Genomic DNA, 26,178 nt, shown 5'->3' on the forward strand with positions numbered 1-26,178 from the left:
AGCCAGTAGGTAGGTGTGCAGAACCTGTCAGCTTCAAGCCCCTTTGAAAACAGAAGAGAAACTTAGCTATTTAGAATTATCTCCACTTCCACTATACAATAGAGCAGATCTGGCAAGTAAGGATCACTCTGGGTGTCAAATCAATAGTCATTCTAAGCCCTGTGAGGGCAAGGTCCATGTCTGCCTTAATTACTTTTATCTGCAAAGTGCCTCCCGGGTACAGCGCCTGGCTCATAGCAAGAATTCGGTAATATTTGTCACATGAATACATGAAGCGATTAACAGGGCTGTGTGGAATACTCTGTTGAAATTGACAGTGAGGATGAATTTCAGGCCAAGTAGGAAAGAGAGGCATCACTAATTCTCGCTGTCTGGTATGAGGCTGGGGGGGGGGGGTGAGTACTGGCCGTGGTGTCATGTATGTATCATGTCTGCTGTCTGGTAGTAGCCCACAAACATTAGCATAAAGGTACAAGTCCTAGTATCTCAAAACTCCTGCACAACTTGGTTGGGTAGAAGGAAATTCTCTATTTCAAAGACTGTGTTCTTGGAGAGGGAAGGATATCAAAATGCGTTGATTGTGTTTCATAGGGCATTATCATTGGAATACCGTGAATATTATATGCGTTCATTGGGAAAATCTTTATGAGACGTGCCTTTTAAATAGCACTAATAACAAAAGATACGTGAATCAATAATGGTGACCATAAGAGAGCACCTGAATGTTCCTTGTTTCTCAGTTAATTTGGTTAGCAAATATTTAGGGAACACTTGGCTAGGTGCCTGTAACTGTACTGCTCTGGATAGTAACACGGATTTTGTTGTCTGTTTCCCGGTAGAGTGATGTTGGTCTCATAATCACACTTTACTGAAATCCAAGTTAGCCGTGATATAATTCATTCAGCAGCTGTAACTTTTCCAAGTATCCTAACATCTTATGCATTTCCTATTTTCATTCTTTTATTAATTTTGTGTCTGAGAAGATTTGGTCTCAGGCTTCCATTATTATTGAATATTTACAACATTCCAGGTTTAATTTTATTCAGGGGCACAAAAACTGGTCTGGTCTCTTGTGACTCAGGAGTATCACCACTTTATCATTACAGCTTGTAGAAATCTACCAAACCTCTGACATAATGCATTAATTTCAATGTATTTACTCAAGTAGATAAATTATCAATTTAATTACTCAAGTGACTACATTTAACTACTTTACTTTAAAAAAAAAAACAAAACATGAAACAGAAGCAATATTGTGACAAATTCAATAAAGACTTTAAAAATGGTCCACGTCAAAAAAAATTCTTAAAAAGAAAGATCAAGCCAAGGGTATATCAGGAGAGGAAGATGATTGTCTTAGAATCAGTGTAATTTACTGAGACAAGGCTCTACTTGGCTATGGGACCTGGGATTTAAATAACTGGTAAGTTTAAATTTCCCTTAATATAATAACTTCTTACATTCGTGGTTTCTTTTCATTTAAACAAATGGTTTTATTTACATTATGCTGTTAGATTCTCACAGCAATCCCGTGAAGCTTTCTTCTCTCCATTTTACAAGCAAAGGGCCTAAAATCCACTTCGCTTGAGGCTACGTGGGGAGCGACGGAAAAGGGTTAGCAACAGAGTAAGGTGGTCAGATTTTTCCCTTCAGATTCTCAGTGGCGGGAGGAGACCAGAGGGGTCAAGACTGAGGCAGGAACACCAGGTAGGGCTGCTGCCAAGGTCACCGTTGTCATAGCTGTGGGAAAGGACAGAAGGTGATGGACTGGAGGGACTCAATCCACCTTGGTGAGCTGGAGGGTCGTGGTGGAAGGGAGGAGGGAAAGTGACACTTGAGTTCTGTAGGGGTACCTGGGCAACTGGTCCCAGGTCCCATAGCCAAGTAGAGCCTTGTCTCAGTAAATTACACTGATTCTAAGACAATCATCTTCCTCTCCTGATATACCCTTGGCTTGATCTTTTTTGTTTTTTAAAGAACTTTTTTTGATGTGGACCATTTTTAAAGTTTTATTGAACTTGTTACAATACTGCTTCTGTTTCTTTGTTTCGGTTTTTTGGCCGCAAGGCATGTGGGATCTTAGTTCCCCGACCGGGGATCGAACCCACACCCCCTGCACTGGAAGGCGAAGTCTTAACCACTGGACCGCCAGGAAATTCCCACCCTTGGCTTGATCTTGACAAGTGGCTGTTGAATGAGAGTAACTGAAAAATGCTACATACATTTTTTAAAAATTGCTTTTGGGAAAACGAGTGGATTACCCCAGCGATTATAGCTACAAAATTCTGGGTCATAAGGAAAAACAAAAAGTGCCCCTCGATGCTTTACTAATTACAAAACAAAAAGATGTTAGTTGAACGGTAATGCCAGGGCTGCTTAGGTAGTGTTCATCTGCCTTGCAGAGAAAAAGGAACACATTTGCATTTCTTTTCTGACCTTTTGGTATAGACAAGAAATTGGCTCCAGATCAGCCTTTTCTAAGTTAGAGGATTTCATTGCAATTAGTATTTTCATGTATGAGTTTTGCCTGTAAAGTAAGGAAACTAACCAGAAGAGATTTTAATGGCATCTCCAAAGTAATTAGTACTTTGTCAGTATCTCTAATTTAGTTAAGAAGACCTTGAACTTAGTCTGTTGAGTTCCCCACGCTTTGAAGTCAGCCTATATATACCCTTCCCCTCTCCAGGTCCAAGACTTTTGGGGCTCTTTAAGTATAATGTCTTCTCTTGAAGCATTATAATTGAAAAGGGAAAGGAAAATGGGAGTCTGCGCTGTGGTTGAGTGGATATCTTCTAGTTCTTCCCTGTAAAAGAAACTCATCTCTTCTGCTTCTCTTTACTTGGTTGTTTTACTCTCTACGCCTATTAAAGCAAATGGGTTGGAGCATTTTCACAACAGCTTTCCCTTCCTTTGGTTCTCCTTTATGTATAAAATGAATGAGATTTGCATAGCAGCTTACTTTCAGGTAGAAAAATGATCAGACACACTGCGTATGTAATTGAAAAGTAGTAGAAATTCTAACAACCCAGATATCCTGGGAGAGAATGATCATTGTGCCTTCACATAAACGTATTTAGTGGGAAAAAGCTCTGTGTGGCTCGGGGATCTCCAACAAGTAAAAATACTAAAGGTGCAGATATTCTGAAAAGGATTCAACATACTCGCTTGTTCAACACATCAGGTTTTCCTGAAGGGCTTTTACATAACTCTCTGAGATAAACCACTTTGGAATTATTTCTTCCATTTTATGTATGAGAAAACAGCCGCTGTGACCTGCTCAAGACAGAGCGAATAAAATGACAAGCCAGGATGAGAATCCAGGTCAGATCCCAAGGTTAAGACTGTTTCCGCGATGCTACCGTTTTAGCTATTGATTTCAAACTATGAACCAACTGTTCATCTTTGACAGTATACATTCTACGGTTATTACATTCTTTTAAATTTCAAATTCAACGTTGTCTTCTTTCTTTTGAGGAATGGTAGGTTACATGGGTTTCGGGGTGTTTTTCTGAGTGATAGGCCTTACGGAAACAAATCCCGATCCCAGACAGCTTTGTGTTGCTGCCTGATGGGGTCAGAACTTGTTCGGGCACACGCTCTTTCACCGCTGCGTTCCAGCTCACGTGGCGAGGGAAAGAGACATCATTCTGTTTACCAGGATGAGCAGGCCTCTTAAAAATCCCAACCATCAATGGGCTGTGTAATTAAATTAGTGGTCTGTCATCAGCATTTAAAAAAATTAAGCAGGGGAATTCCCTGGTGGTCTAGTGGTTGGGACTCCGCGCTTTCACTGCTGGGGGGCCTGGTTTGGATTCGTGTTTGGGGAACTAGGATCCCGCAAGCTGCGGGGCCCCCGCCCCCCCCCAAAATAACAATAAAATGGAAAATATCCAAGTATATTGCAAAAAGTAAGGGTAAACATTTAGTGGAACTTTTACATCTTTCGTTTCCATTTTATAAAATACGCAACATATATACATTATACTCACATATGTGTAAAATACATATGAGTGTGTGTAGGTGTTTAATGGGTCTGAAGTGAAATGTATTTCTTATTGTGGAACTCAGTACACTAAGTTTAAAAGTTTCAATCTTATTAAAGTGTAAACGGGTGAACTTATTAAAATTGTAACAGGTTGAGACAGGTCATTTCTGTACTTTGTGTTTAAGAAAACAGCACCAATCGTAAGCACCATGGTGTTTTTTTGCACACCACTCCTGAAACAGAGGCCTGGCGAGAACGTGGTGGTGGAAATAACCCCTCTCCTCGAGTTGATGTGGCTACAACCCGTCATAAAATGTGTGGGTTTATGCAGTACACACTCCTCACATTCCTGACATGGGGTTTCCCACAAATAGGTGTGACCCAGGAGCTGCAGTCAGCAGATGGCGTCCGTCTGTAGACATGGGTCACACACCTGCCGCCCGCAGGGCCCTCCCGTTCTGTGGAAGGTACAAAGAGCAGAGTTGCGGCATCTTAGGGTTTTGGAGGCCCCTGGTTCCTTTCTAGGAGCATGACTTACAATAGATCTATGAGAATTTTAAAAGGTACGGGTTGAACTTCTTAAAATAATAGCTATTGCCCAGAAGCGCGTCTTTCCAGGGACTGAAGAGAATGCCTCTAATGGTCCTTACTGAGCCCCGCAATAGAACTTACTGAGGTTGTATGGATCGTTCTGCTCCAACACCACCTACCTTGGACTCCTAGCCAGGTCCAGTGCACCACGGGGCGTGCAAAGGATGCTGGGGCAGCACTGCTTCACTGGGTAGTGGCTGAGCAGTGGTTGCCTGTTGCCCAGTTTGCCACAGTGTGTGGCAAGTCCAATCAGCACGGCCGTGAAACAAGCAGGGACGTTGAGGAAAAGAGTAGTGATCTGCAGATGTACTCAAGAGTTTCCCCATCTGCACTTTTTCCTGGGTGGTGATAACAGCTCTAAGGTAGGGATGCACGAAGGGTGTCAGACCCCCAGCCCAAAGTGAGAGGAGGTCTCTGTGCTTTCAGTTGCATCACTGGCTGCCTTGTCAACACGCCGCCTTCCATGCAGGTCAGAACCATGATGGGGAGAGAGAGAGAGGCTGAACGGATTTTCAAAGCCTCTGAAACATTTTCAGTGGCATCATTGTTGTATTTTTGTGGGAGAAACTTTCAAGAGAAACTATTTTTTTCCATTCATCAGAATTCTCCTCTGAGGAAAAGCAGGCTAAGACAGTTGACATTTTGTAGGAAGAAAAAAAGCAAACAACAAAGAAACCGTCTTTAAAAATAGACCACTTAGCCATAGGTTGGCCAAGTTCTTTAGGTCTGGATTTCTTAGCAAATTTATGATATTATCTGTTATTGCTTGGTTACTGTCCAGGGTCTTCTCTGGTTTTAAAAGTCAGTTTCAACAGGTACTCATCACCCCTCCCGCCGCCCATTGGAAAAGCTGCTCCCCTCACCTCCCGTACTCACTTCATCTCTATCCTCAATGCATGGCTTCTTTCACTTACTTTCTGAAACCTCTGCTTATTCTAGCACGAATACTCCCGTAAGAATTGCTTCCCAGAGTTTTGGTCTCAGGGACTAAGCCTGATGCTGCTTGAAGCCCAGAGTTGTGGAGAAGAAAGTGTACTAGACACCTTGTACCCCCAGGAAGCAGCCAGTGCAGACAGGTTGGGTGGTAGATCTTGTTTGCCATCCTTCTCACATCATTGCCTGATGTATCTGCCCAGGAGACAGATGAACACGTTGGGGTGAACAGAGCTTGGACTCTCAGCCTTTGGATTACGCGTCTGGAAGCCCAGGTGGGTTTCCTAAAGTGGCGGCAGTTTGAGGCTGACCTGTATATGCAGAATTCTACTTCAAACGATCCTCTGTAAAGAATTCCTAGGAATTCTCTGGCCTCTCTGCATACAGCTTCATCAAACATCTAATACAAGGTCAGGTTTTGCTGGATTTTTTTTTTTTTTTTTTTGCATTTTGATGAAGTTGTGAAAAAGAGGAAACACATATTGCTAGGATTATAAGATAGACACTGACGACATGGTTGGTTGGAGTTTTCCTTGGGAAGCAGACCCCCCTACAGGCTGGTGCTGTGCTTCTAAGGCTGAGGCATGAAGGAGACTATCCATTCTCTCCATCATGGGGCGGGGGTGGGGATGGAGAACAGCTGATTTAGGACTACAGGGCAAAAGTTTAGAGAAGAGTGACTTAACTCTTATCCATTCTCCTTCCAGCTACGTGAAAATTTGATGGAAGACACTCTTGATATCTTCAAGCCCTGGCATTTCACATTTCCCTTCTAGAGACATTTTTGTCATTAGACACCAAGGGACCTTGATTATAGGAAACATTTACATGTGGTTGGGACAGAAGCCACCTGTGGTGGTGGATTTGTTGGAAGTCGGGAGTGTCACATCTTCTTTCTTTAGCCCTTGCCTCAAGCCCTGTGTTCACCTAGCGTGTTCCTAGGAATTCCACCCTTAGCCCTTGGTGGTACCTGCCAATTAAATGTCCAGGTCATTCCTTCAGAGAGAGCGTTTCCCGACACTCTCTAGGCTCCATACCAAAAAAATGTGGCGTGCCAGCTCTCGAGAGCCACACAGCTAAGCTTTGCTCGCAGTAACACTATTCTGTGTCACCAGGCATTGAGTACAACTACATAAATCCTCAAAAATAATCAGAATGAACATACTCTTGACTGAGCCACTTGGACACAACCCAAGACCAGGAAAAATTAGTGACTGAGGTAGAATTATGAAATCTCAAGATGGCAGTGAAGTCCAAATAAAAATCCAATAAAATCGACCATATCCTCTCATTTTTCACCCCACAAACAGAAAGTGTGAAAGATTGTCCATCAAAACTTTATGGTTTTTAAGGATTTTTAAAAAATCTCCTTCGTGTAATTTTTTTAAGAAAAATGAGCAAGGGACTTTTTCAGGAGAAATCCCCTCAAGCTGAAAAGGCTTTAAGTTTCTGACATTTCATAACTTTCTCTAACAACGGTAATGAAATGCCAACCCCGCCTAGAGACAAGGAGGTGCCCTAGTTTTGATCTCTGTGATCCTTGCAGTTTTCCTTTACTATTTAAAATATTTGTTGTCTTGGCATCCAGTGCCTTTTTGCTGGGTTGTGTTGGCAGTCATCTTGGCTAACTGACTGTGCTATTCACGATTGGTGACTTACTAGTGCAATCAATGCCCCTCTCTTCCATCCTTCATCAAATATCAATATATTATGTTTTTTATCTTATATTGGAGTATAGTTGATGTACAATGTTAGTTTCAGGTGTACGGCAAAGTGATTCATTTATACCTATATCTGTTCTTTTTCAAATTCTTTTCCCATTTAGATTACAGAATATTGAGTAGAGTTCCCTGTGCTCTACAGTAAGTCCTTGTTGATTATCTATTTTATATATAGTAGTGTGTATGTAAATAAGCTATATTTGAGAAAACATGATCCAGGGTTCAAATTAGATTCAGTCCCTGTTCTGGTACATGAGAAGGCTTTGTCTTTGTACAGATTCCTTAATAACAGTTCACTCTTAGGTCTCACTGTGTGCTAGGTGCTGTCCTAGGCACCTGTACTGGTTAATGATTTCATTCTGATGACAACCCTAGGAAGCAGCGCTATCGTTTTCATCTCCTTTTCACAGAGAGGTTGAGTAACTGCCCATCTAACTAGTCATATAACTAGTACGCAGTGGAGAAGGCAGCAGCCCCCTTTCCCATCAGGAGTTTATACATATAAAGTGCTTAGTTTTAGTGTCTGGCGCGTCGTGTGCACTGCTTACCTGTTACTGCTGCTACTGTTGCTACTGTTACCATCTTGTGAGCCTCGGTTTCCTCATTTGTAAAACCAGAAGAGTGGTACGTTGTGCATTTGTCAGGAGATTCAGTGAGGTAATATCCATAGCACTGTGCCTACACTTATAGGGGGACCAGTCAATAGTAGTTACCATGGTGACAGGCAGTGCACTGGGCAGGGGAGGAAGTACAAAGATGATCCCCTTAACTGTCAAGGGTCTGCAATTAGTGATACAAATAAAATAGTTTACAACTAGTCATATTGTAAAGCACTATGGGAAGAGAGCAGTAAGAGGGGCCTAGACCAGGGATGCTCTGCCGGGGACACCCCACCCCTCCCCACCCCTCCCTCACTCTTCTGCACCAGCGTTCTCGCACTTATTTTTCAGGTCTTGAGTTAAACATCACCCATCCTGGGAAGCTCCTCAGGCCCCCCAATCTAGGTTTGACCCCCCCCCCCCCACGTAGGACTCACCTCACCCGTTCTGTGAGGAACAGCACCGACTGTCTTGCTCACCCTGATGGCTCCAGCCAAGTAGGAGGTGTTCAGAGGTGTTTGCTAAGTGAAACAAACATGAGTTTTGTTTTGTTTTGTTTTTGCGGTACGCGGGCCTCTCACTGTTGTGGCCTCTCCCGTTGTGGAGCACAGGCTCTGGACGCGCTGGCTCAGCGGCCATGGCTCACGGGCCCAGCCGCTCCGCGGCATGTGGGATCTTCTCAGACCGGGGCACGAACCCGTGTCCCCTGCATCGGCAGGCGGACTCTCAACCACTGCGCCACCAGGGAAGCCCAAACATGAGGTTTTAAAATTTATATTAGTCTCACCTGACCTCCTGGGTGTTAATGAGGAAACGAAGGGCACACGGAGCAAAGGGCCCAAATCAGGGGCAAAGATGCACATGTCACGTGACAGAATCACCATCCAAAAAATGTCCAACTGACTAGAACTGTGACCTGGGATTAACCAAATGAGATTTGACAGGAATAAGTGTAAAGGACTGTATTTGGCTTGCAAAGCCCGCTAACCACTCTAGGACTACGGGCTGTGGGAGGTGGCGGCTGAGACAACACATGCGAGAAAGACTTCAGGCTTCTAGTTGACTCCACATTCACCAAGAAAAGGAACCCAGCCTTGAACTGCATTAACAAATAGATGGGGTTCAGAATAAAGGTGGTGCTAGTCATACTGTTTAGTTTACATTTCAAGAGGGACAATGAAGACAGGAATTCTGAGCAAATTCCTTAACCTGTCCCCCAAACTTCATTTTCCTCATCTGTAAAATGGGTACGTGCCCCACCGGGTTGTGAGTGTTAAGTAATTTGATGGTTTCCTTATTTTCACTGGCAAGGAACAACTAAAGGAACAGAAATGTTTAAAAAAGTAAAGAGTTAGGTGGGAAAATAGGAGACATGAGTGTGTGATCGTCTCCTTCAAAGTTTTCCTATGTGGGAAAGAGATTAAGCTTCATCTTTATAATCCTAGATGGCAGAGCTACTATTTAAGAATGAAAGAAGTCAAGACAGGCAGATTTCAGCTCGATGTAAGAAAACACTGTCTAACATCTAAAGCTATCCAACAGTGGAACGACCTGTCTTGGGAGGTGGTGAGTTCCCCGTGTGTCTAGGTTTCCAAGCACAGCACAGGTGCTCACTTGGTGGGGTTGGATAAGCTGATGCCCCAGGGCCTTTCCACTGTTGAGATTTGGGTAGGGCCTAGTATGCATCGCTATCATTTATTGATCCCTGGCTGAGGTTCATTACCATATATCATCTCATTTCATCCTTGAAACCCAATGGGAAAAATTCTATTATCAGTCTCCTTTTACAGGAAAGTTGAAGAAATTTAATACCACATTCAAGTTTGGGTACTTTGTGTAAGTTCCCAAGTCAAGCTTTGGTTGACTCTGAGGTGCCTGCTCTTGGCAACACGGCCTTGCTGAGCTTCCCCACCCACGACTCCCTTGGAACTTTGTGTGGGGGGCCATGGGGGGCAGTGCCGGGCTGCAGACTGGAAGTGTTCGGGCCAGATGCAGCTGACAAACGTTTTGATTGGCAGGCGTAGTGCTTTTCGCTGCCAGTATTTAATAATTGGAGGAGTTCACATAAAAATCTGATTTCCTACTTATCTTTAAAAACTGGAAACTCTAGCCACGCTGGCCTGTATTCCCACTTGGCAACAGCTGTCTGCAGCAAGCAGGGACTGCCCCTTCCAGACATGGCCTCACATTCTCAGCGGCCACCAGCCCTACTGCCTTGCATACGGCTACCCTGCCCCCTTTGCCTTCCCTGCCTCTCCCCCCTGCCCCCCCCCCCCCCCGCGGGATGTCAGTGTGCTTCTCCCAGTGTGGACATTTCATGTGCATGCATAACAAATCACAGGTTTGGGGGCAGGAAAGTGCCTGTCCCATTTTCTAGAGGAAATTGAGCCCCTGAGAGTCGCAGGGTGGCAGTGCCTGACCTCAACAGAACCCTGGTTCCCGACTCCTACAGTGCATGACCCCGGAGGGAATGTTCTCCTGATGGGCAGCTGCCCTCTAGGAGAACCTGTGTCCCAGCGAGCAGGCACCCCCCTGCACTGGAGGATGACTGTCCCCTTGGAAGGACTTCCATCTCTAGGCTCCATAAGACAGGACTTTGTCTGGTTTGTCTGCTCTTGGTCCTGAGGTGGTCACAGAGACCCCCCCCAAAGAACCCCCAGCACCTTACAGCAGAGAGAGCTACGCAGAGGGTCCAGTGACTCAAGCTTGATGTTAACAGTGAGAATTTCTTATCAGTCTGTCATTTCATATTTCTGATCTCCTGCCAGAAGATCCCATGTTATCCCTGTCTCAGTGCCATCTTTCCTTCCCTCCACGCTTCCTTCCTTCCATCCCGTTGGTCGGGTATTTGAAGGCGTAGTTGTCACTCCCAAGTCATTCAGGAGGGTCAGGGCTGGATTTTGGTGTGGTGGAGAGAGGATGGTCTAGGACCAGGACACCTGAATGCGGGTTTGGCTCAGCCGTTTGTAGTATTCCTATGCTTGTGGGAAGGTCTCTCCTTCTCTCTGGGGCTCAGTTTCCTCTTGTATAACATGAGAGTCAGTGTTAGGGTATCATACAAGTCCCTTAACAGTTTTACAGTTTTATGATTCAGCGGCAGAGCTGGGAATAATAGAACTTGGGACATGACCCAAAATCTTGGCAGTAGGAGAAGGAGTTGTGGTTGTCCGTCAGCTGCTTGCTTTCTCCTTTCCTTTCTCCTTTATTTCTGTTTCATTTCCTTCCTTCGTCCATCCATCCGTCCGTCCGACCATCCTTCCTCCTTCCCTGTCTTCCTTCTTCCCTTCCTTCCTAGCTTTCTCTTCTTCTTTCTTTTCTTTTGAGGTGCTTTAATTGATCGAGATGAAGATCTGACTGATAATGGGGATAACTCACTAGGAAATACTGTGTGGACTGTAGTACTCAGATATACCAGTCAAGTAGTAACCTCCCAGCTGAATGAAGGCAGAGATGTTTCACTGTGCTCCCCACTGACCTGGGGCTGCCAAGGGGAACTAAACTACATGTTTACAATCAAAATGACTTTGTCGGGCTTCCCTGGTGGCGCAGTGGTTGAGAGTCCGCCTGCCGATGCAGGGGACACGTGTTCGTGCCCCGGTCCGGGAAGATCCCACATGCCACGGAGCGGCTGGGCCCGTGAGCCATGGCCGCTGAGCCTGCGCGTCCGGAGCCTGTGCTCCGCAACGGGAGAGGCCACAGCGGTGAGAGGCTCGCGTACGGCAAAAAAAAAAAAAAAAAAAAAGACTTTGTCACAGGAGAAAATTCCATTTTTTTGGTGAGTGGCCTCCTCGAATGTAAACGGGAATGGGAGAGAAAGGTTGAAAAGACCCATAAGGTAAGGAGTTTGCACTGGATAATCTTCAGGAACCGTTCCAGCTCAGGAAACAGTGGGTCACCATTTCTGAGAAAGAGCCCAAAGTTCTGTTTTCTTTCAAAATATGCTTTTTGAGATATCATTCACATACCATACAATTCAGCTTTTTAAATTGTACAGTTTAATTTTCTTTAACACACGGACAGACATACGTAGCCATTACCACATCACCAATGTTCACATATATGTGCTGGCTTCTTTCACTCAGCATAATGTTTTGAGGTTCATTTGTGCTGTACCATGTATCAGCACTTCATTTATTTTTTTAATTGGGGTATAATTGTTTTACAATGTTGTTAGTTTCTACTGTACAGCGAAGTGGAGTGGAGTTCCCTGTGCTATACAGCAGGTTCTCATCAGCACTTCATTGTTTTAAATTGCCAAATAATATCCCACTGTATTGTATGGGTCTCCCACGTTTTAGCTATCCATTTATCAGTAGATGGACACTTGAATTGTTTCCATCTTTTGGCTGTTATGAATAATGTTGCAATAAACATTCGTTATACAAGTTTTTGTGTGTATATAAGTTTTTATTCTGTAGGGTAGATACCTACGGGAGGAAATGCCGGGTCATATGGTAACTGTATGCTTAAAGATTTGAAGAACTGCCAGACTGTTTTCCAAAGTGGCTGCACCATTTTACGTTCCCACCAGCGGCTTAGGAGGGTCCCAGTTTCTCTAAATTCTCACCAGTAATTGTTATCATTTCTTTCTGTTGTAGCCATCCTAGTGCATATGAGGCAGTATCTCATTGTGGATTCGATGTGCATTTCCCTGATGGCTTGCGATGCTGAGCATCTTTTCATGTGCTCATTGATTATTTGTACATCTTCTCTGAAGAAATGTCTATTCAGATCCCTTTTCCATTTTTTTAATTGGGTTGTCTTTGTTACTGAGTTGTAAGAGTTCTTCAACTTTTTGTTGTTAATATAAATATATTTTATATAGTTATATATTATAAATATATATTTTATACTCTAGACATATAATTTAGAGATATGTATTAAGATACATATATCTATGTCTAGATTTTAATGTATTCTAGATATATAACTATATATTCTAGATACAAATCTCTTACCAGATATATACTTTTCAAATATTTTCTCGCATTCTGGGCTTTCACTTTCTTGATAGTATTCTTTGAAGCACAAAAGTTTTAAATTTTGATGAAGTCCAGTTGATCTGTTTCTTTCGTTTGTTGCTTGTGTCATATATAAGAATCCAGTGCCAAATCTGAGATCATGAAGATTTACCTCTGTGCTTTCTTTTAAGAGTTTTACAGTTTTACCTCTTAAACTTAATCCTTTGATACATTTTGAGTTCATACTTATATATGGTGTGACGTAAAAGTCCAATTCTGTTTTCTTGCACGTGGAGTTGCCCCAGCACCATTTGTTGAAAAGACAGATCTTTCCCCATTGAATGGTCTTGGCAGCCTTGTCGAAAACCAACTGACCATGGACTCGTGGGCTTATTTCTGGACTCTTAGTCTACCCCACTGATCTATATGTCTGTCCTTATGCCAGTACCATCCTGTCTTAATCATTGTTGTTTATAGTTTTAGTAGTAACTCTTGAAATTGAGAAGAGCAAGTCCTCCGACTTTGTTCTTTTTCAAGATTGTTTTGGCACTTCTGGATCCCTTTCAATTCTGAATTTTAGAATCAGCTTGTCAATTTCTACAAAGAAGTCAGCTGGCGTTCTGATAGGGATTGTGTGGAAGCTACAGATAAATTTGAGGAGCACTGCCGTCTTAACAATATTAAGTCTTCCAATTCACGAACATTGGAGATTTTTCCAATTCTTTAGATCCTTAATTTCTTTCCATAACAAAGTATAAGTTTCACACTTCTTTTGTTAAGTATATTCCTAAGTGTTTCATTCTTTTTGACGCTATTTTAAACGAATTTTTAAATTTTTATTTTCAGATTGTTCATTGCAAGTACATAGAGGTACATAATTCTTTTTTGTTTATTGATCTTGAATCCTGAAATCTTGTTGAACTCATTTACTAGTTCCAATTGACAGTTTTTTAGTAGATTCCTTAGGATTTTCTATATACAAATCATGTCATTTGAAAATAGAGAAAATTTATTCCTTTCAAATCTGGGTGCCCTTTATTTCTTTTTCTTGCCTAATTGCACTGACTGGAATGTTTATTGCAGCATTTTTCATAATAGCCATTATAGCCATTGAAGCCCTAGTACAGTGTTGAATAGAAGTGGTGAGAGTGGACAACCTTGTCTTGTACCTAATCCTAGGGGGAAAGCATCCAGTATTTAACCATTAAGTGTGATGTTAGCTGTTAGGTTTTTTTGGTGTATGCCCTTTATCAGATTGAGGAAGTTCCCTTCTATTCCTAGTTTGTTGACTGTGTTTATCATGAAAGGGGTTTGGATTTTGTCAAATGCTTTTTCTGCACCTTGTGAAATGATCATGTAAGTTTTGTTTTTTATTGTATTGATATGGTATATTAATGACACTGATTTTTGGAGGTTAAACCAACCTTGCATTCCTGGAACAAATCCCACTTGGTTATGGTACATAATTCTTTTATATATAATGAGTTTGTTAGGAATTTGTTGAGTTTTTTGCATCCACATTCATAAAAGATATTGACCTGTAGTTTCCTTGTGATGACTTTGGTTTTGGTGTCAGGGTAATACTGGCCTTATAAAATGAATTGGGAAGTTTTCCCTTCTGTTCTGTTTTTTAAGAAAATTTGTGAAGAATTGGTATTAGTTCTTTAAATGTCTGATAGAATTCACTTGCCATCTGGGCCTGGGTTTTTCTTTGTAGACAGTGTTTTGATTACTAATTTAATCTCTTTACTTATAGGTATATTCAGGTTGTTTCTTGCTGAGCTAGTTTCAGTAGTTTTTGTCTTTCTAGGAACTTGTCCACTTCATCTGGTATCTAATTTATTGGCATGCAATTATACTATTCCTTTATAATGCTTTTTTATTTTAGTAATGTTCATAGTAATAGCTACAGTTTCTTTTCTGATTTTATTAGTTTGTCTTTTCTCTTGGCTTGTCTGGCAAAAGGTTTGTCAATTGTGTTCATCTTTTCAAAAAACTAGCTTTTGGTTTCATGGGATTTTTTCTATTGTTTTTCTGTTCTCTGATTTGCTAATTTCCACTCTAATCTTTATTATTATTTCCTCCCTTCTCTTTTCTTTAGGTTTAAGTTGCTGTTCCTTACCTAGAGTTCTAAGGTAGAAGATAGTCATTGACTTGAAATCTCTCTCCTTTTTCAACATAGGCATATACCACTGTAAATCTCCCTGTAAAGATTGTTTTATCTCCATCCCATAAGTTTTGGTATGTTGTGTCTTTATTTTCATTCTCAAAGTATTTTCTAATTTTCCTTTTGATTTATTTTTTGATTCATTAGATACTTAGGAGTGTGTTATTTAATTTGCAAATATTTGTGAGTTTCTCAAGTTTCTTTCACTTATTCGTTTCTAATTTCATTCCACTGTAGTTAGAGAACATACTTTGTGTTATTTATATCCTTTTAAATGTATTGAAGTTTGTTTTATGACCTAGTATGTAGTTTATCCTGGGGAATGTTCCATGTGCACTTGAGAAGAATGTATATCCTGCTGTGATGGGTGGAGTGTTCTGTTTATATCTGTTAAGTCTAGTTGGTTATGTGTTGTTCAAGTCCTCTATTTCCTTTTCAATCATCTGTCTAGTTCTGTCCATTATTGAAAGTAAAATATTGAAATCTTCATCTTTTATTGTTGAATTTTCTATTTTTCTTCAATTTTGTCAGTTTTTCCTTCATGTATTTTGGCGCTCTGTTAGTTGCATATATATTTATAATTATTACATCTTCCTGCTGGATTGACCCTATCATTATTACAAAATGCCCTCTTTATCTCTAGTAACATATTTTGTTTTAAAGTTTATTTTATCTAATATTAGTATAGCTATTTCAGCTTTCTTGTGGTTGCTCCAAAGCTCTTTTTTGAATTCTCAAAAGCTTTGATGGGCAATGAAAGTCAAGAAGAAATTGCCTCTTTCTTTTTTTTTTTTTTCTCTTATTGCAAATGAACTATTTCACCAGTCAACAAACTCTCCTTGAGCACTAGGAATGGTCCACAGCACAAAGACTTGCGCGATGTGAAAACTCTCATGTCTAGGTAGAATCCTTTTCATGGGATTGGTTAACTAGTTTCTTATCTTCTTCGCTTCGTCCTCAATAAATTAAAATCACATCCTCCTTGAAAATAACTAGGAGTCCTTCTGACCAGGACTTATAGGTAAGGAAAAAAATGAAATTAAAGGGAAAGGAGATCAAGAAAAAGTTTATGAAAATCATGGGAATGAACAAGTGCTAGGAAACAAGATGTTTACTCTTGAACTCCTCTTCAAGTCTGAAAAGCTCCCTAAAATCCTTGGGTCATTCACTTGCTCCAAACCCAGTAGAAGAACTCCCAGGCGATGCCACTGGGAAATGGAGTGGCATGAGGATTGCCATGCTGGGGCCTCTGTGTCTGCGTGCCCTGATGTGCCAGAGTGATTACAGATTTTAAAAGGAAAAAACACGTCATACCATCCTGAACAAGGATCCCTGTTTGATCTTTCCCTGTGTCCTAGCCTGCTTGTTGTCCTGAAGGATGACAGCCCAGCTACTCCCACTGGATGAGAAAACCTCATATTCTGTGCCAGTTTCCTGTCACTGCTTTGAGTTCTAAGAGTTCAGAGAGGGGTGGGTGGCATGACCTCCCCGTCGCTGGTGTTGGCATGAGTCCCTGGTGACAGTGTGTCTGCACCGCGGGTACACCGGCAATCTCTGGAGCAGCTCTTCCTCACTCTTTCGACAGCCAGCCAATTTGGTCTCAGGAAACCACTCTGCAGCGCTGGCTGGGTTTGGAAGTCATTTTTAATTTTGTGACAAAGACAAATGCATCCTTTGGGAGTAGTAAGTGGTTTTACTGGTGATATTAATGGAACCTTGACCTCTTCTGTCACTGTGGTCCTGCAAAACAAAAAATGTTTGTATTATAATATGTCAGGCAAGTTCATTCTTAGCCCTTCCTTGAAACAAATTGCAGAGGAAATATACTATTAATGAGCCTGGAGAATATTCCGTGTGTGGGTGTGGATCTACAGGCATAAGCTCATTTGCAAACACAGCGGATTTAAAATGCCGCGATTAACTGTGCTACAGATCATGTGTTTTGAGTTGTGCCGGGATGGACACAAATCATTGAAGTTCTGATATTTCTGAACAGTGGGCCCAGTGCTCAAATTGCAATTGGCTTTCAAAGGCCAGTAGCTATCATAAAATTCAAGTGTTTGAGGGATCCAGAGTGAGCAAGGGAAAGACGAAATTCAAAGGCACGTTGCATTAGCCGCTTCTATTTTCATTTGGGGTTGGCATTCATAGGCCCTCAAAATGACTGCACTGAGGTCTCCTGTTTCCTGCAGGAACTTTTTATGCCAGTGTCCTTTGTTGAAAATGGTTGCTTAAGGAGACAGTAAATTAAATGTGAAGGATTTACCGTTTGGTTACGTGAATTAAACCATTTCCTGGTGTTTGTGTTTACCTTGGGGCTCACAAAGGAGACAAAAATATAGACTCACAGGAGGAAGGAAAGGAATGATCAAATCCCAATAGTCCCTGCCTGGATGTCTAGCTCAGCAATTTTATTCAGGGGAGGAATTTCGTGCTGATAAGTGAATCTTTGTCTCTGTCTCTGTATAATTAACTTTTCCTCTCTCCAGATGCTACACCCACTGTGCCTTCCTAATAGACATGTAACTACAAATGTGGTAGTTAATGCCTCCTAGTATACTGGGCAAAACCGAATTAAATCAGATACAAAATGTATAGTTTTCCTCAAGTAAAACTGGATGGTGCTTTAGAATTTGAGACTTAAATGCAATAATTTAAAATCTTATTATAAAATAATACATGAGCATTCTAGAAAACCTGACAAATACAGAAGGTAAATAAGAAAATAATAACGACCCATAACACTCAAAGATAATCATTGCTAACATTTTAGTGTATTCATTTTGCCTTTTTTCTATGCCATTATATGAATATAGATTTGTACTTTTTATAGTTTAGATCATAAGTATGATTTAGGATTTCCATATATCCTAACTGCCCTCTCTCCTTAAGTTCAAATCTCTCATAAGAAGAAGAAAATTAACGGCTAACACATACATAGTATTGTACTCTCTGCCAGGTACCATTCTAAGCACTTTACATGTATGAATTCATGTCACCCTCATAGTAACCCTTTGAGGCAGATGTTACAAATGGGGCACAGAGGGTAAAACAGTTTTCCCACAGTCTCACAGCTAGGAAGGGACAGAGCCAGGATTTGAACCCTGGCTATAAAGTGTGTGCTTTTTTTTTTTTTTTTTTTTTTTTTTTGGCCACACCTTGCGGCTTTCCCGGACCAGGGATTGAACCTGCGCCCTCAGTGGCAGTGAAAGCGCAGAGTCCTAACCACTGGACCGCCAGGGAATTCTCCAAAATGTGTGCTCTTAACCAAGACCTGTTGCCTCCCCGCCACCCATCCATCCCGACTCTGAGCTTCATGCTGGGCCCGTCCCAAAGCCTGCCCGCCCCCAGCCCTGTCCCTCGGTGAGCGACCTCTCAGAATTCCTCCAACACTGGGTAGTGTGACATAGCACATGGGAACTGAGACAATCATCCTATCTCTGAAAAACAATTGCCACGAAGGCCCTTCCTATGATGGGGGGAGGCGGGCCCAGTGATGAGGGGATGGGGGCAGGGAAGGAGCCCTGGGCTGGAGCTCAGGAGAAACTGGCCTCTGGGCCTGGCTCTGTTCACAGCGAGACAAGGCACTATACCTGTTTACGCCTCTGTTTTCTCATCTGTAAAGTGACAGGGTTGGAGAGCAATTCATTCATGTGTTCATTCATTCACTTAATACACACAAGGCAGAGATGAATACGGTCTGTTTCCTCTCCTGGGAACTCATCATCCCATGTGTAGCCAGAGAAGAAGTGTTATAAGTGCTAAAAGAGGAGAGTCCTGGGGATGTTGACAAAGCCGCTGAGATGGGCTGGGGCAGAGAGGGTAGAAGCAGGAAGGGCTGGCCCAGCGAGGCTTCCCAGAGGACCAGTAAGGATCTGTGTCTCAGGGCATCCAAGATAGGCTGTGGCGATTGGTCTCTCTAGGGCCCCCTCTAGTGTATGTCACGCTCTCTCACCTTCAGCAGGCTACAGCATTGTCACTTTTTTTGGGGGGGGGGGTTTAAAACTACAGATCTTTATTGTCTCACATTCTAGAAACTCAAGATGGCAGCAGGGCTATGCTCCCTCTGAAGCCTGTAGGGGATCCTTCTTTGACCCTCCTTACCTCCTGGGGGTGGCGATCCTTGGCAGCCGGCGATCCTTGACCTGCAGCTGCATCGCTCCACTTCTGCTTTGTCCCCACGTGGCGTTCTCCCCGTATGTCTGTCCTCACATAGCCATCTTCTTATATGGACACCAGGCATGTTGGATTAGGGGCCCACCCTACTTAACTGAAGTAATTCTATTGGCAGTGACCCTATTTGACCCAAATGAGGTCACATTCTGAAGTACTGGGGGGGTAGAACATATCATTTTGGGGATGGGGACAAAGTTCAATCCATAACAATGTCTGCAGCCCCCATTTAGTCCAGGCAGCCATGGCCTCCTTCATACTCTTGTTTTTCTCCACTTTGTCCTCCATTCAGCATCCGGGATGAGCTTCCTAAACCATAGCAAGCAGGTGAGGGTCCAGACAGAGAGTCCTCACAGGACTTCTTTCCATCTGGGCATAGAAGGCTGGAGCCAGGGGAGAAGCTGACAGCACAGTATCTCCTGAAGAGATCGTTGTCAGTGGAGTCCCAAGGGCAAGGGCACAGTGCACTGTGAGAATGTTTCTGAAAGGATGCTCATTCCGGTCTCTAGAGGTATCGCAGGGAAGCCGCTCGGGTGGTCCTGAGACTGGCAAAATTCTGTCGACTGAAAACAAACGCACAACGTGAGACCTGTGAATTAAGTTTCATCTGGGGCAAAAATGAAGACTCTAGCCCGGGGTCAGCATTTCAGGTAGCTCTGAGAAACAGCTCCAGAGAGATAGAGGAGAAGGTCGGTGTATATGTGATTTCGGTGTGAAGAGGGAGTACACGCGATCAAGCACATATTTTTGGCAGAAGGTTTCTGCTAGTCACGAGGAGCAGGCGTCACCTTGAAGGATTTTAGTGCTTTTCTAGATACAAGGAGATGCAAAAAATTGGGCTCATAAAATATCTAACTATCTGAAGACCCGTTCTGCCAGTTTTTCCCGGCGCACGGAGCGCCTCATTCCTGATCTCCACCCTGAGCTCCTTTCAGGGGGTGTTGAGGTCCAGCACCTGCAGTGGCTCATGATTCAATCCTTGTGAAGGTAGACGGCAAGTGCCAATTATTTGTAGTTGGCAATGCCATACTTTGAAGGGTGGTCTCTCGGTGATGAGGTAGAGCCCTTTCCAGACCTCTTTGTGTCACTTCCGCATGCTTTGCTGTTAGTAGATGTGCAGTGCAGGCTAAACAAACGGATGTCACATACACGTGAAATAAATGCGGTATTCCCACTGCGTCTCCTGCCTTTAGCCCGCCCCCTCCCCCGAAGTAGCTCGGACCTTCTCATCTTATTAGGCTGCCATTAAGCTCTAGAAAACGGTGAAGGCATGTGCTTCTGTCATTCAAATGCTAATCCTCTCTCCAACTTGACACCTCAGCTTGCCGCTATCCGCCCTCATCTGTGCTCCAAAGACAGAGGACCCTTGTACCCGCCCCCTCTGACTTCTTACAAAGGCTCTGGAGGGCGCTTCCTGAGGCACTTAGCATAGCTGTGGAAAGAAGTTTATGCAGAATATTCACCTTTACTGTTCCCCCCACCCCCCAGGTCACAATTGCAAAGTAGGGCATCGGGGCTCCCTGACGGAAGGCTAAGACCTGAATAAGGAATTCGGTTTTCTTAGAGAAAAAGAAACACAGAGCACCAGATTCCGAGAGAAGAATGTGGATTTATGGGTTACACGAAAGGAGAATGATGTAACTGGTGGTGCCCGTGCTGCCTCGCCAGCTGCGTGTTCATAATACAATCGTTTATGTATTTTCATTTTCTTGTTCAGATACAGGTAGACCTTTCTTAGAGATGCACAGTGAAATCCCGGAAATTGTAAATATGACCGAAGGAAAGGAGGTCGTCATCCCCTGCCGGGTTACATCACCCAACATCACTGTTACTTTAAAAAAGGTAAAACTGAGCAGTGCTACTCTCACAAGCTTTTTACTGGAAGTGAGCATACTGAATTTTGAGTCGTTTTCTCTCTCTGGAATAGTTATCTTAGAGACATTTGGGCTTTCTCGGCGGACTTTTCTGTAACAGCTCTTTACTATGTGAGTGTTAGGCGTTATCCCCCTGCGTGTACTTACATGGACTAAAAGGATAATGTCTTGAGCGTAAATCTACATGAATAATGAAAGAACTACAATCGTGAACATTTTTATGTATTGCCACAAATTTGAATGTCCGTAAATGTCAGGAAAACCAATTCTATTGTGTATACAAATTACTAATGCAGATTTTTGCTGAAGGAAGAACTGTCAGGCAGGGTACCAGACTCGCCAGGCATTTAAGAACTCTTGCTTTGGTTTGAGTTGGGCTGTTCCTTGTAACAAAAGGCTTATCTTCCGATGGGCATCCAAATTTAACCTCTTACGGGAAAAAAAAAAAAGCTATAAATGAGATTTCTCTTCATATTATGTTGTAAATTGTGCATGTAGAGAAGGAAAAAGATTCGGAGTAAAATCTAATAAAGACAAAACCCCTAAGATGTGACATGCCAGCTGCAGTGACTTTAGGCGTGTGCTGGGTCTGAGAGTTGGATAAAAACTTCCCACGTGGAAGACTCTAGTGGCTCCTGAGAGCTTAGAGCTTTCAGAGGAAAAGTGCAGGCTGTCCCAAGGCAGCACCGAGCGCTGCCCATCACGTAGAGGTAGCGTGTCTCCCTGTCCTCTCCCCTTGCATTCACTCCCCCAAGTTGTTGACTTAAATCTTCAATATAGTCCATCAGTGACAGGTCTCGGCTCCCATGACAACTGGGTATCATCGCCAGGAAATATAAAATTGTAGTATGTTGGAGCTGGAAATGCCAGCGGGGTCACACTCACTTGGTGGAAGAAAAAACTAAGGTTCCCAGGGAGTTAGGGACGTCCAGGCCACAGGCCACACTGGGCATTGGAGCCCGTGTCCTGTCTTCTTCCTCCGTGTTCCTGCCATCCTTTGCTCATGGTTTAGTCTGCATAGGAGGAGGGGCAGAGTGGTTCAGAGCAGAGGCTGGGGCCACACCACCTGGATTCTTTCTGCAATCCCCCACCCCCACCCCCGCCACTACCACTTAACCCGCTGGAAAATGGGCAAGTTATCAGACCTCCCTCCACATCAGTGCCCTCACTGGAGAGATGGGAGAGGTTACAGGGGCACCCACCTCACCTGACTGTTAGGAAGCCTACATGAGGTGCTCGGAGGCCCTTAGGATCATGCCTGGCACAGGCAAGGCCTGTTCAAGGACTAGCTGTTCACGTTACGTATCCAAGAGTTTAATGCCCAATAATCGATTTATTATCGTGATGTTTTCCATAGCCTGCCATTACCCCTCTGAGTCCGAGATGTTAATTGGTCTGTGACTGATATGGAACAAACCATGAGGATATGAAACTTCTCTTTTCATGCACACCCCTTGCCTTTTTGCCCTAATGCAGATCGCTTGTCTGTTTGAGGAACTTTCCCGAATTCCCACCTGCAGACATTTTGGGAGGGAAAGCTTATTTTCTGTGTTTTCCCACCCAGATCTATAATACATAAAAAAAAAAAAAGAAAGAAAAAAAGAAAAGAGAGGGAGAGAAGCATAACATTCTAACCAGGATTTTGGTTTATCACATATATTTTGAAAATACTCTAACCTATTACACATATATGCTGACATGAAATTAACAGAAGATCGTTCCCTTCCTTTTCTCTTACTGTCCTTTCTCTTCTAACTTGCTGCTCCCGCCTTTTCCCATGCCCGCTTCAGCAGGGCCCCGGTCAGCTGGAGACAAGCCTCCCTGTTCAGCAGTGTCTCCAGACTGCCCATCTGTCTGCCCCTTTATGACACACACACTGCCACAGCTGATGGGCTTTGTAGTCTTTTGCAATTTTAGCTCTTGTCAGCTAGAAATAAAGTGACTTTGTCAAGGAACTACAACGAGTGGCAGTAACGGATAGAGTAAGAGAAACACTTCAGAGGAAAATTTGATGTATTTTTAAGTTGTGCAGACCAAGTCCATCAGCCGACCTTTCTTGTAGGTTCAGCACGTGCTTGTTTTCACATGTTTTTAAAGCATCCCAGATTTCAATCCCTGAGTTATATTTTTCTGAGTTTTTCCTTTAATAGTTTGCACCAAGTTAGAAGGTTCCTTTCTCCCCCCCCACGGAATGCAGGGCATTCCTAAGTTTACAGGTAGCATGCTAATTTACTAAAACATGAAGTGCATCCTTTAATTGCTTTCAGTTCTTCATAAGCAGGATGCAATTCATGTCAAACCCACGTAACGCTCTGGTAACATACACCAATGCAGACATATTCACTGGGAGAGGCAACCAGTGCTTTTGGAGTAGAAATCTCTGCCATCAGATCACAAATCCCAGTCAGATTCGCTCCTTCCGCAAGCAATATATATAAAGGATATTGTGGATAGAGTGATGTAAGGTGTGTGCTTTTTTAAAGAAGATAGAAAAGATTTGAAACTTCCTTATGGCAGTTAATTCTATGAATCTTTATAATCTGTTGTGAGAAGGTGATCTGATTTTTTTTCCCCCTTGTCCAGCTGGGGATAAAAGCAGTTGTCAGACCACTGCCTCTGGAGTTGGCTGCCAATCTGGCATCAGGGGAATTTGGCTGGGCTGCTCTATGAGACAGTGGCCCTTTACAAAGTCTAATCCCAAGGTAGAAGGTGTAAATTAAGTCCTTGATACGTAGGAGAAGGCATAAGCAGAGAATCAAATCGTGGGCTCTTTACTTCTGTTCGGCCTCACTGTGTTTGGGAATACTTCTAGGAATTTGCGAGCACTTCATTCATAACTGTCTCTGGCCTCACATCCGTTTTCGGCTCTCTTCACCGACAGGAGCCTCTGCTTCTGGGCGCTTCCCTTCCAGGTGCAGAGTCAGTACCCTCAGTCTTCCCCAGAGGGATAACCCCAGTGAGTGCCAAGTTAACGCTATGAATCTTGGGGGACCAGGAATTATGTACAGTCCTTTTAAGACAGCCACCTCTAACAAATCATGCAAAATGAGAGGACAAGGTATGGCTTGTTAAAAGCTCCCGATGATGAGACCAAGAGGATAACCTGGCAGCCCTAATGGAAAAAATCCTAATTAATTTTTCTATTGAGTATCAGGCCAGTTTATTACAGAGATTCCCAGAGGCCAAAGATACAGGCACTCCCGCTAGAATTCTGACATGACCACTAGGTCTACCCTAGGTGGGTGCAGCTTGTTGCTAAGACTAATAACAAACTATCCTGCTTACTATAATTTGTCATAGTTAATGTATCGTTTCCTACATGCAAAGAAAACTAAAGAACCAATTATGACAACCTGGAGTTTTTGCCTGCGCTATTCTCATTAGCGGTAAAAATTACATTTTCACAAACTATGAGGGAATCTCTTACCACAGCGCTAATACGATTTTGTGAAAGCATGTTTCTTCTTTTTCCAGTTTCCATTTGATACTCTGATCCCTGATGGAAAAAGAATAACGTGGGACAGTAGGAAGGGCTTTATAATATCAAATGCAACATACAAAGAAATAGGGCTTCTGACCTGTGAAACAACAGTCAACGGACATGAGTACAAGACAAACTATCTCACACTTCGACAAAGTAAGTGATGTTCCGAAAGCATGAGCATAAGCCAGAATACTCAAGGGTTTATCTGCTTAATGAAACGTTGATTTTTTTTAAAAAAAATGTGACTTCTTATGCTTACAGCCAACACAATCACAGACGTCCAAATAAGCACGCCAAGCCCAGTCAGATTACTTAGAGGTCATGCTCTCACCCTCAACTGCACGGCCACCACTCCCTTGAACACAAGAGTTCAGATGACCTGGAGTTACCCTGGGGAAGTGAGTGACCTACTTTTCTGTTTCTTCTATAGGACAGTATTTAGTTTTAGCAAGTGAAATGCTAAACTGAGATTTTGAAGTGGGAAAAAGCAGAATATTCTGACTCCTCTGGCAGTTCAAGTCAATAAAGAAGCTTTGGGTTTGGTTTGGGTGCTTCCCTTGCCTGACATTTCATGAGTGTGATAGGCAGAGATACGGTCCTTTGATGTCTGGAGGTTTTGTTTTGAAGTGTGTAGGCTGGTATTTCTATTGCATGATTCTGGGTGGAAAAGGGGATTGTTTCATCCTTGGAAATGATTCTCTAGGATTTAGAGATGAGAGAGAAATTTATCAGTACATGCCAGGCAGGGACTATCTTTTGTAAAAACAACAACAAAAAGTTGTGGTCTCGGCGCATTAATTTAGGAGACTGGCAGACACGCAGGCATGCACCTGATTGGAGCATGTTTGGAAAAGATAATACAACCCAGCCATCCAATATTCCACTTGTTAAGTGACAAAGGAGCAATTCTGCCCTTCAGAAAAATGAGAAGAATGAAGGCTGAGTTGTGTTCCCATTCAAATTAAACATCCTTGCAAACAATCATTGTTTTAAAAACGTCTAGGCGGGGAATCTCTGGTAAACTGTTAAGAAACATCTGAAAGTGGTTCCAGCCCCATTTCTTGTATGTCTATGTGATTCATGTGGCATATCCCAGGTAATCACTTGTTACGTCATTCAGATGTGGCCCAATCACGGAGTTAGCTTATGATTAAATTATGCATGTATAATTAAGATTAATGCATCAGTCCCGAGTTTGTTTTTTTTTAATTGAGGTATAGTTGACTTACAATGTTATCCTCGTTTCAGGTGTACAGCATAGTGATGCAAAATTTTTATAGATTATACTCTATTTACAGGTATTAGAAAATATTGGGCTATATTCCCTGTGCTGTATAATATATACATTGCTTGCTATGAAAACAGAATAACTTAGCAACAAAATGGTACCACAGGTGCCCTGTAGGGACACATTGACTCAACAGTCATAAGGTATTTTCTAGAAAATGGTATTGTTTCATTGAAATAAAAATGCTACGACTTGTAGTAATATATTCTGGGTTTTGATGGAAATCATATACTCAGTACATGGAACGAGGGAAGAAACGTGTACCCTGTCAGTGTTGCTGCTGTGAGAGTATGGTAGTACATCTGCTGAATGCCCATAACCTTCGAAAATGGTGCCGTCCAGTGGAACTTGCTGTGATGGAAGTGGTCCAAAACGCTAACCACTAGCCACCTATGCCTAATA

General features: G+C 42.7%; 1 protein-coding gene across 2 annotated transcripts in view; it reads left to right on the top strand.

The window, feature by feature from the left end:
- FLT1 (fms related tyrosine kinase 1) overlaps positions 1 to 26,178 on the top strand; it is a 169,606-nt gene that overhangs the window by 29,314 nt on the left and 114,114 nt on the right. For both annotated transcript variants that reach the window (XM_029210240.1, XM_029210241.1), the window contains exons 4-6: positions 20,848 to 20,972; positions 24,479 to 24,641; positions 24,750 to 24,886. In XM_029210240.1, coding sequence (XP_029066073.1) covers positions 20,848 to 20,972; positions 24,479 to 24,641; positions 24,750 to 24,886 — 425 coding nt within the window. The remainder of the gene's footprint in view (positions 1 to 20,847; positions 20,973 to 24,478; positions 24,642 to 24,749; positions 24,887 to 26,178) is intronic.

Source organism: Monodon monoceros, unplaced genomic scaffold (assembly GCF_005190385.1).
Source record: "Monodon monoceros isolate NGI ecotype Baffin Bay Population unplaced genomic scaffold, NGI_Narwhal_1 Super_Scaffold_8, whole genome shotgun sequence".
NCBI classification, from domain to species: domain Eukaryota; kingdom Metazoa; phylum Chordata; class Mammalia; order Artiodactyla; family Monodontidae; genus Monodon; species Monodon monoceros.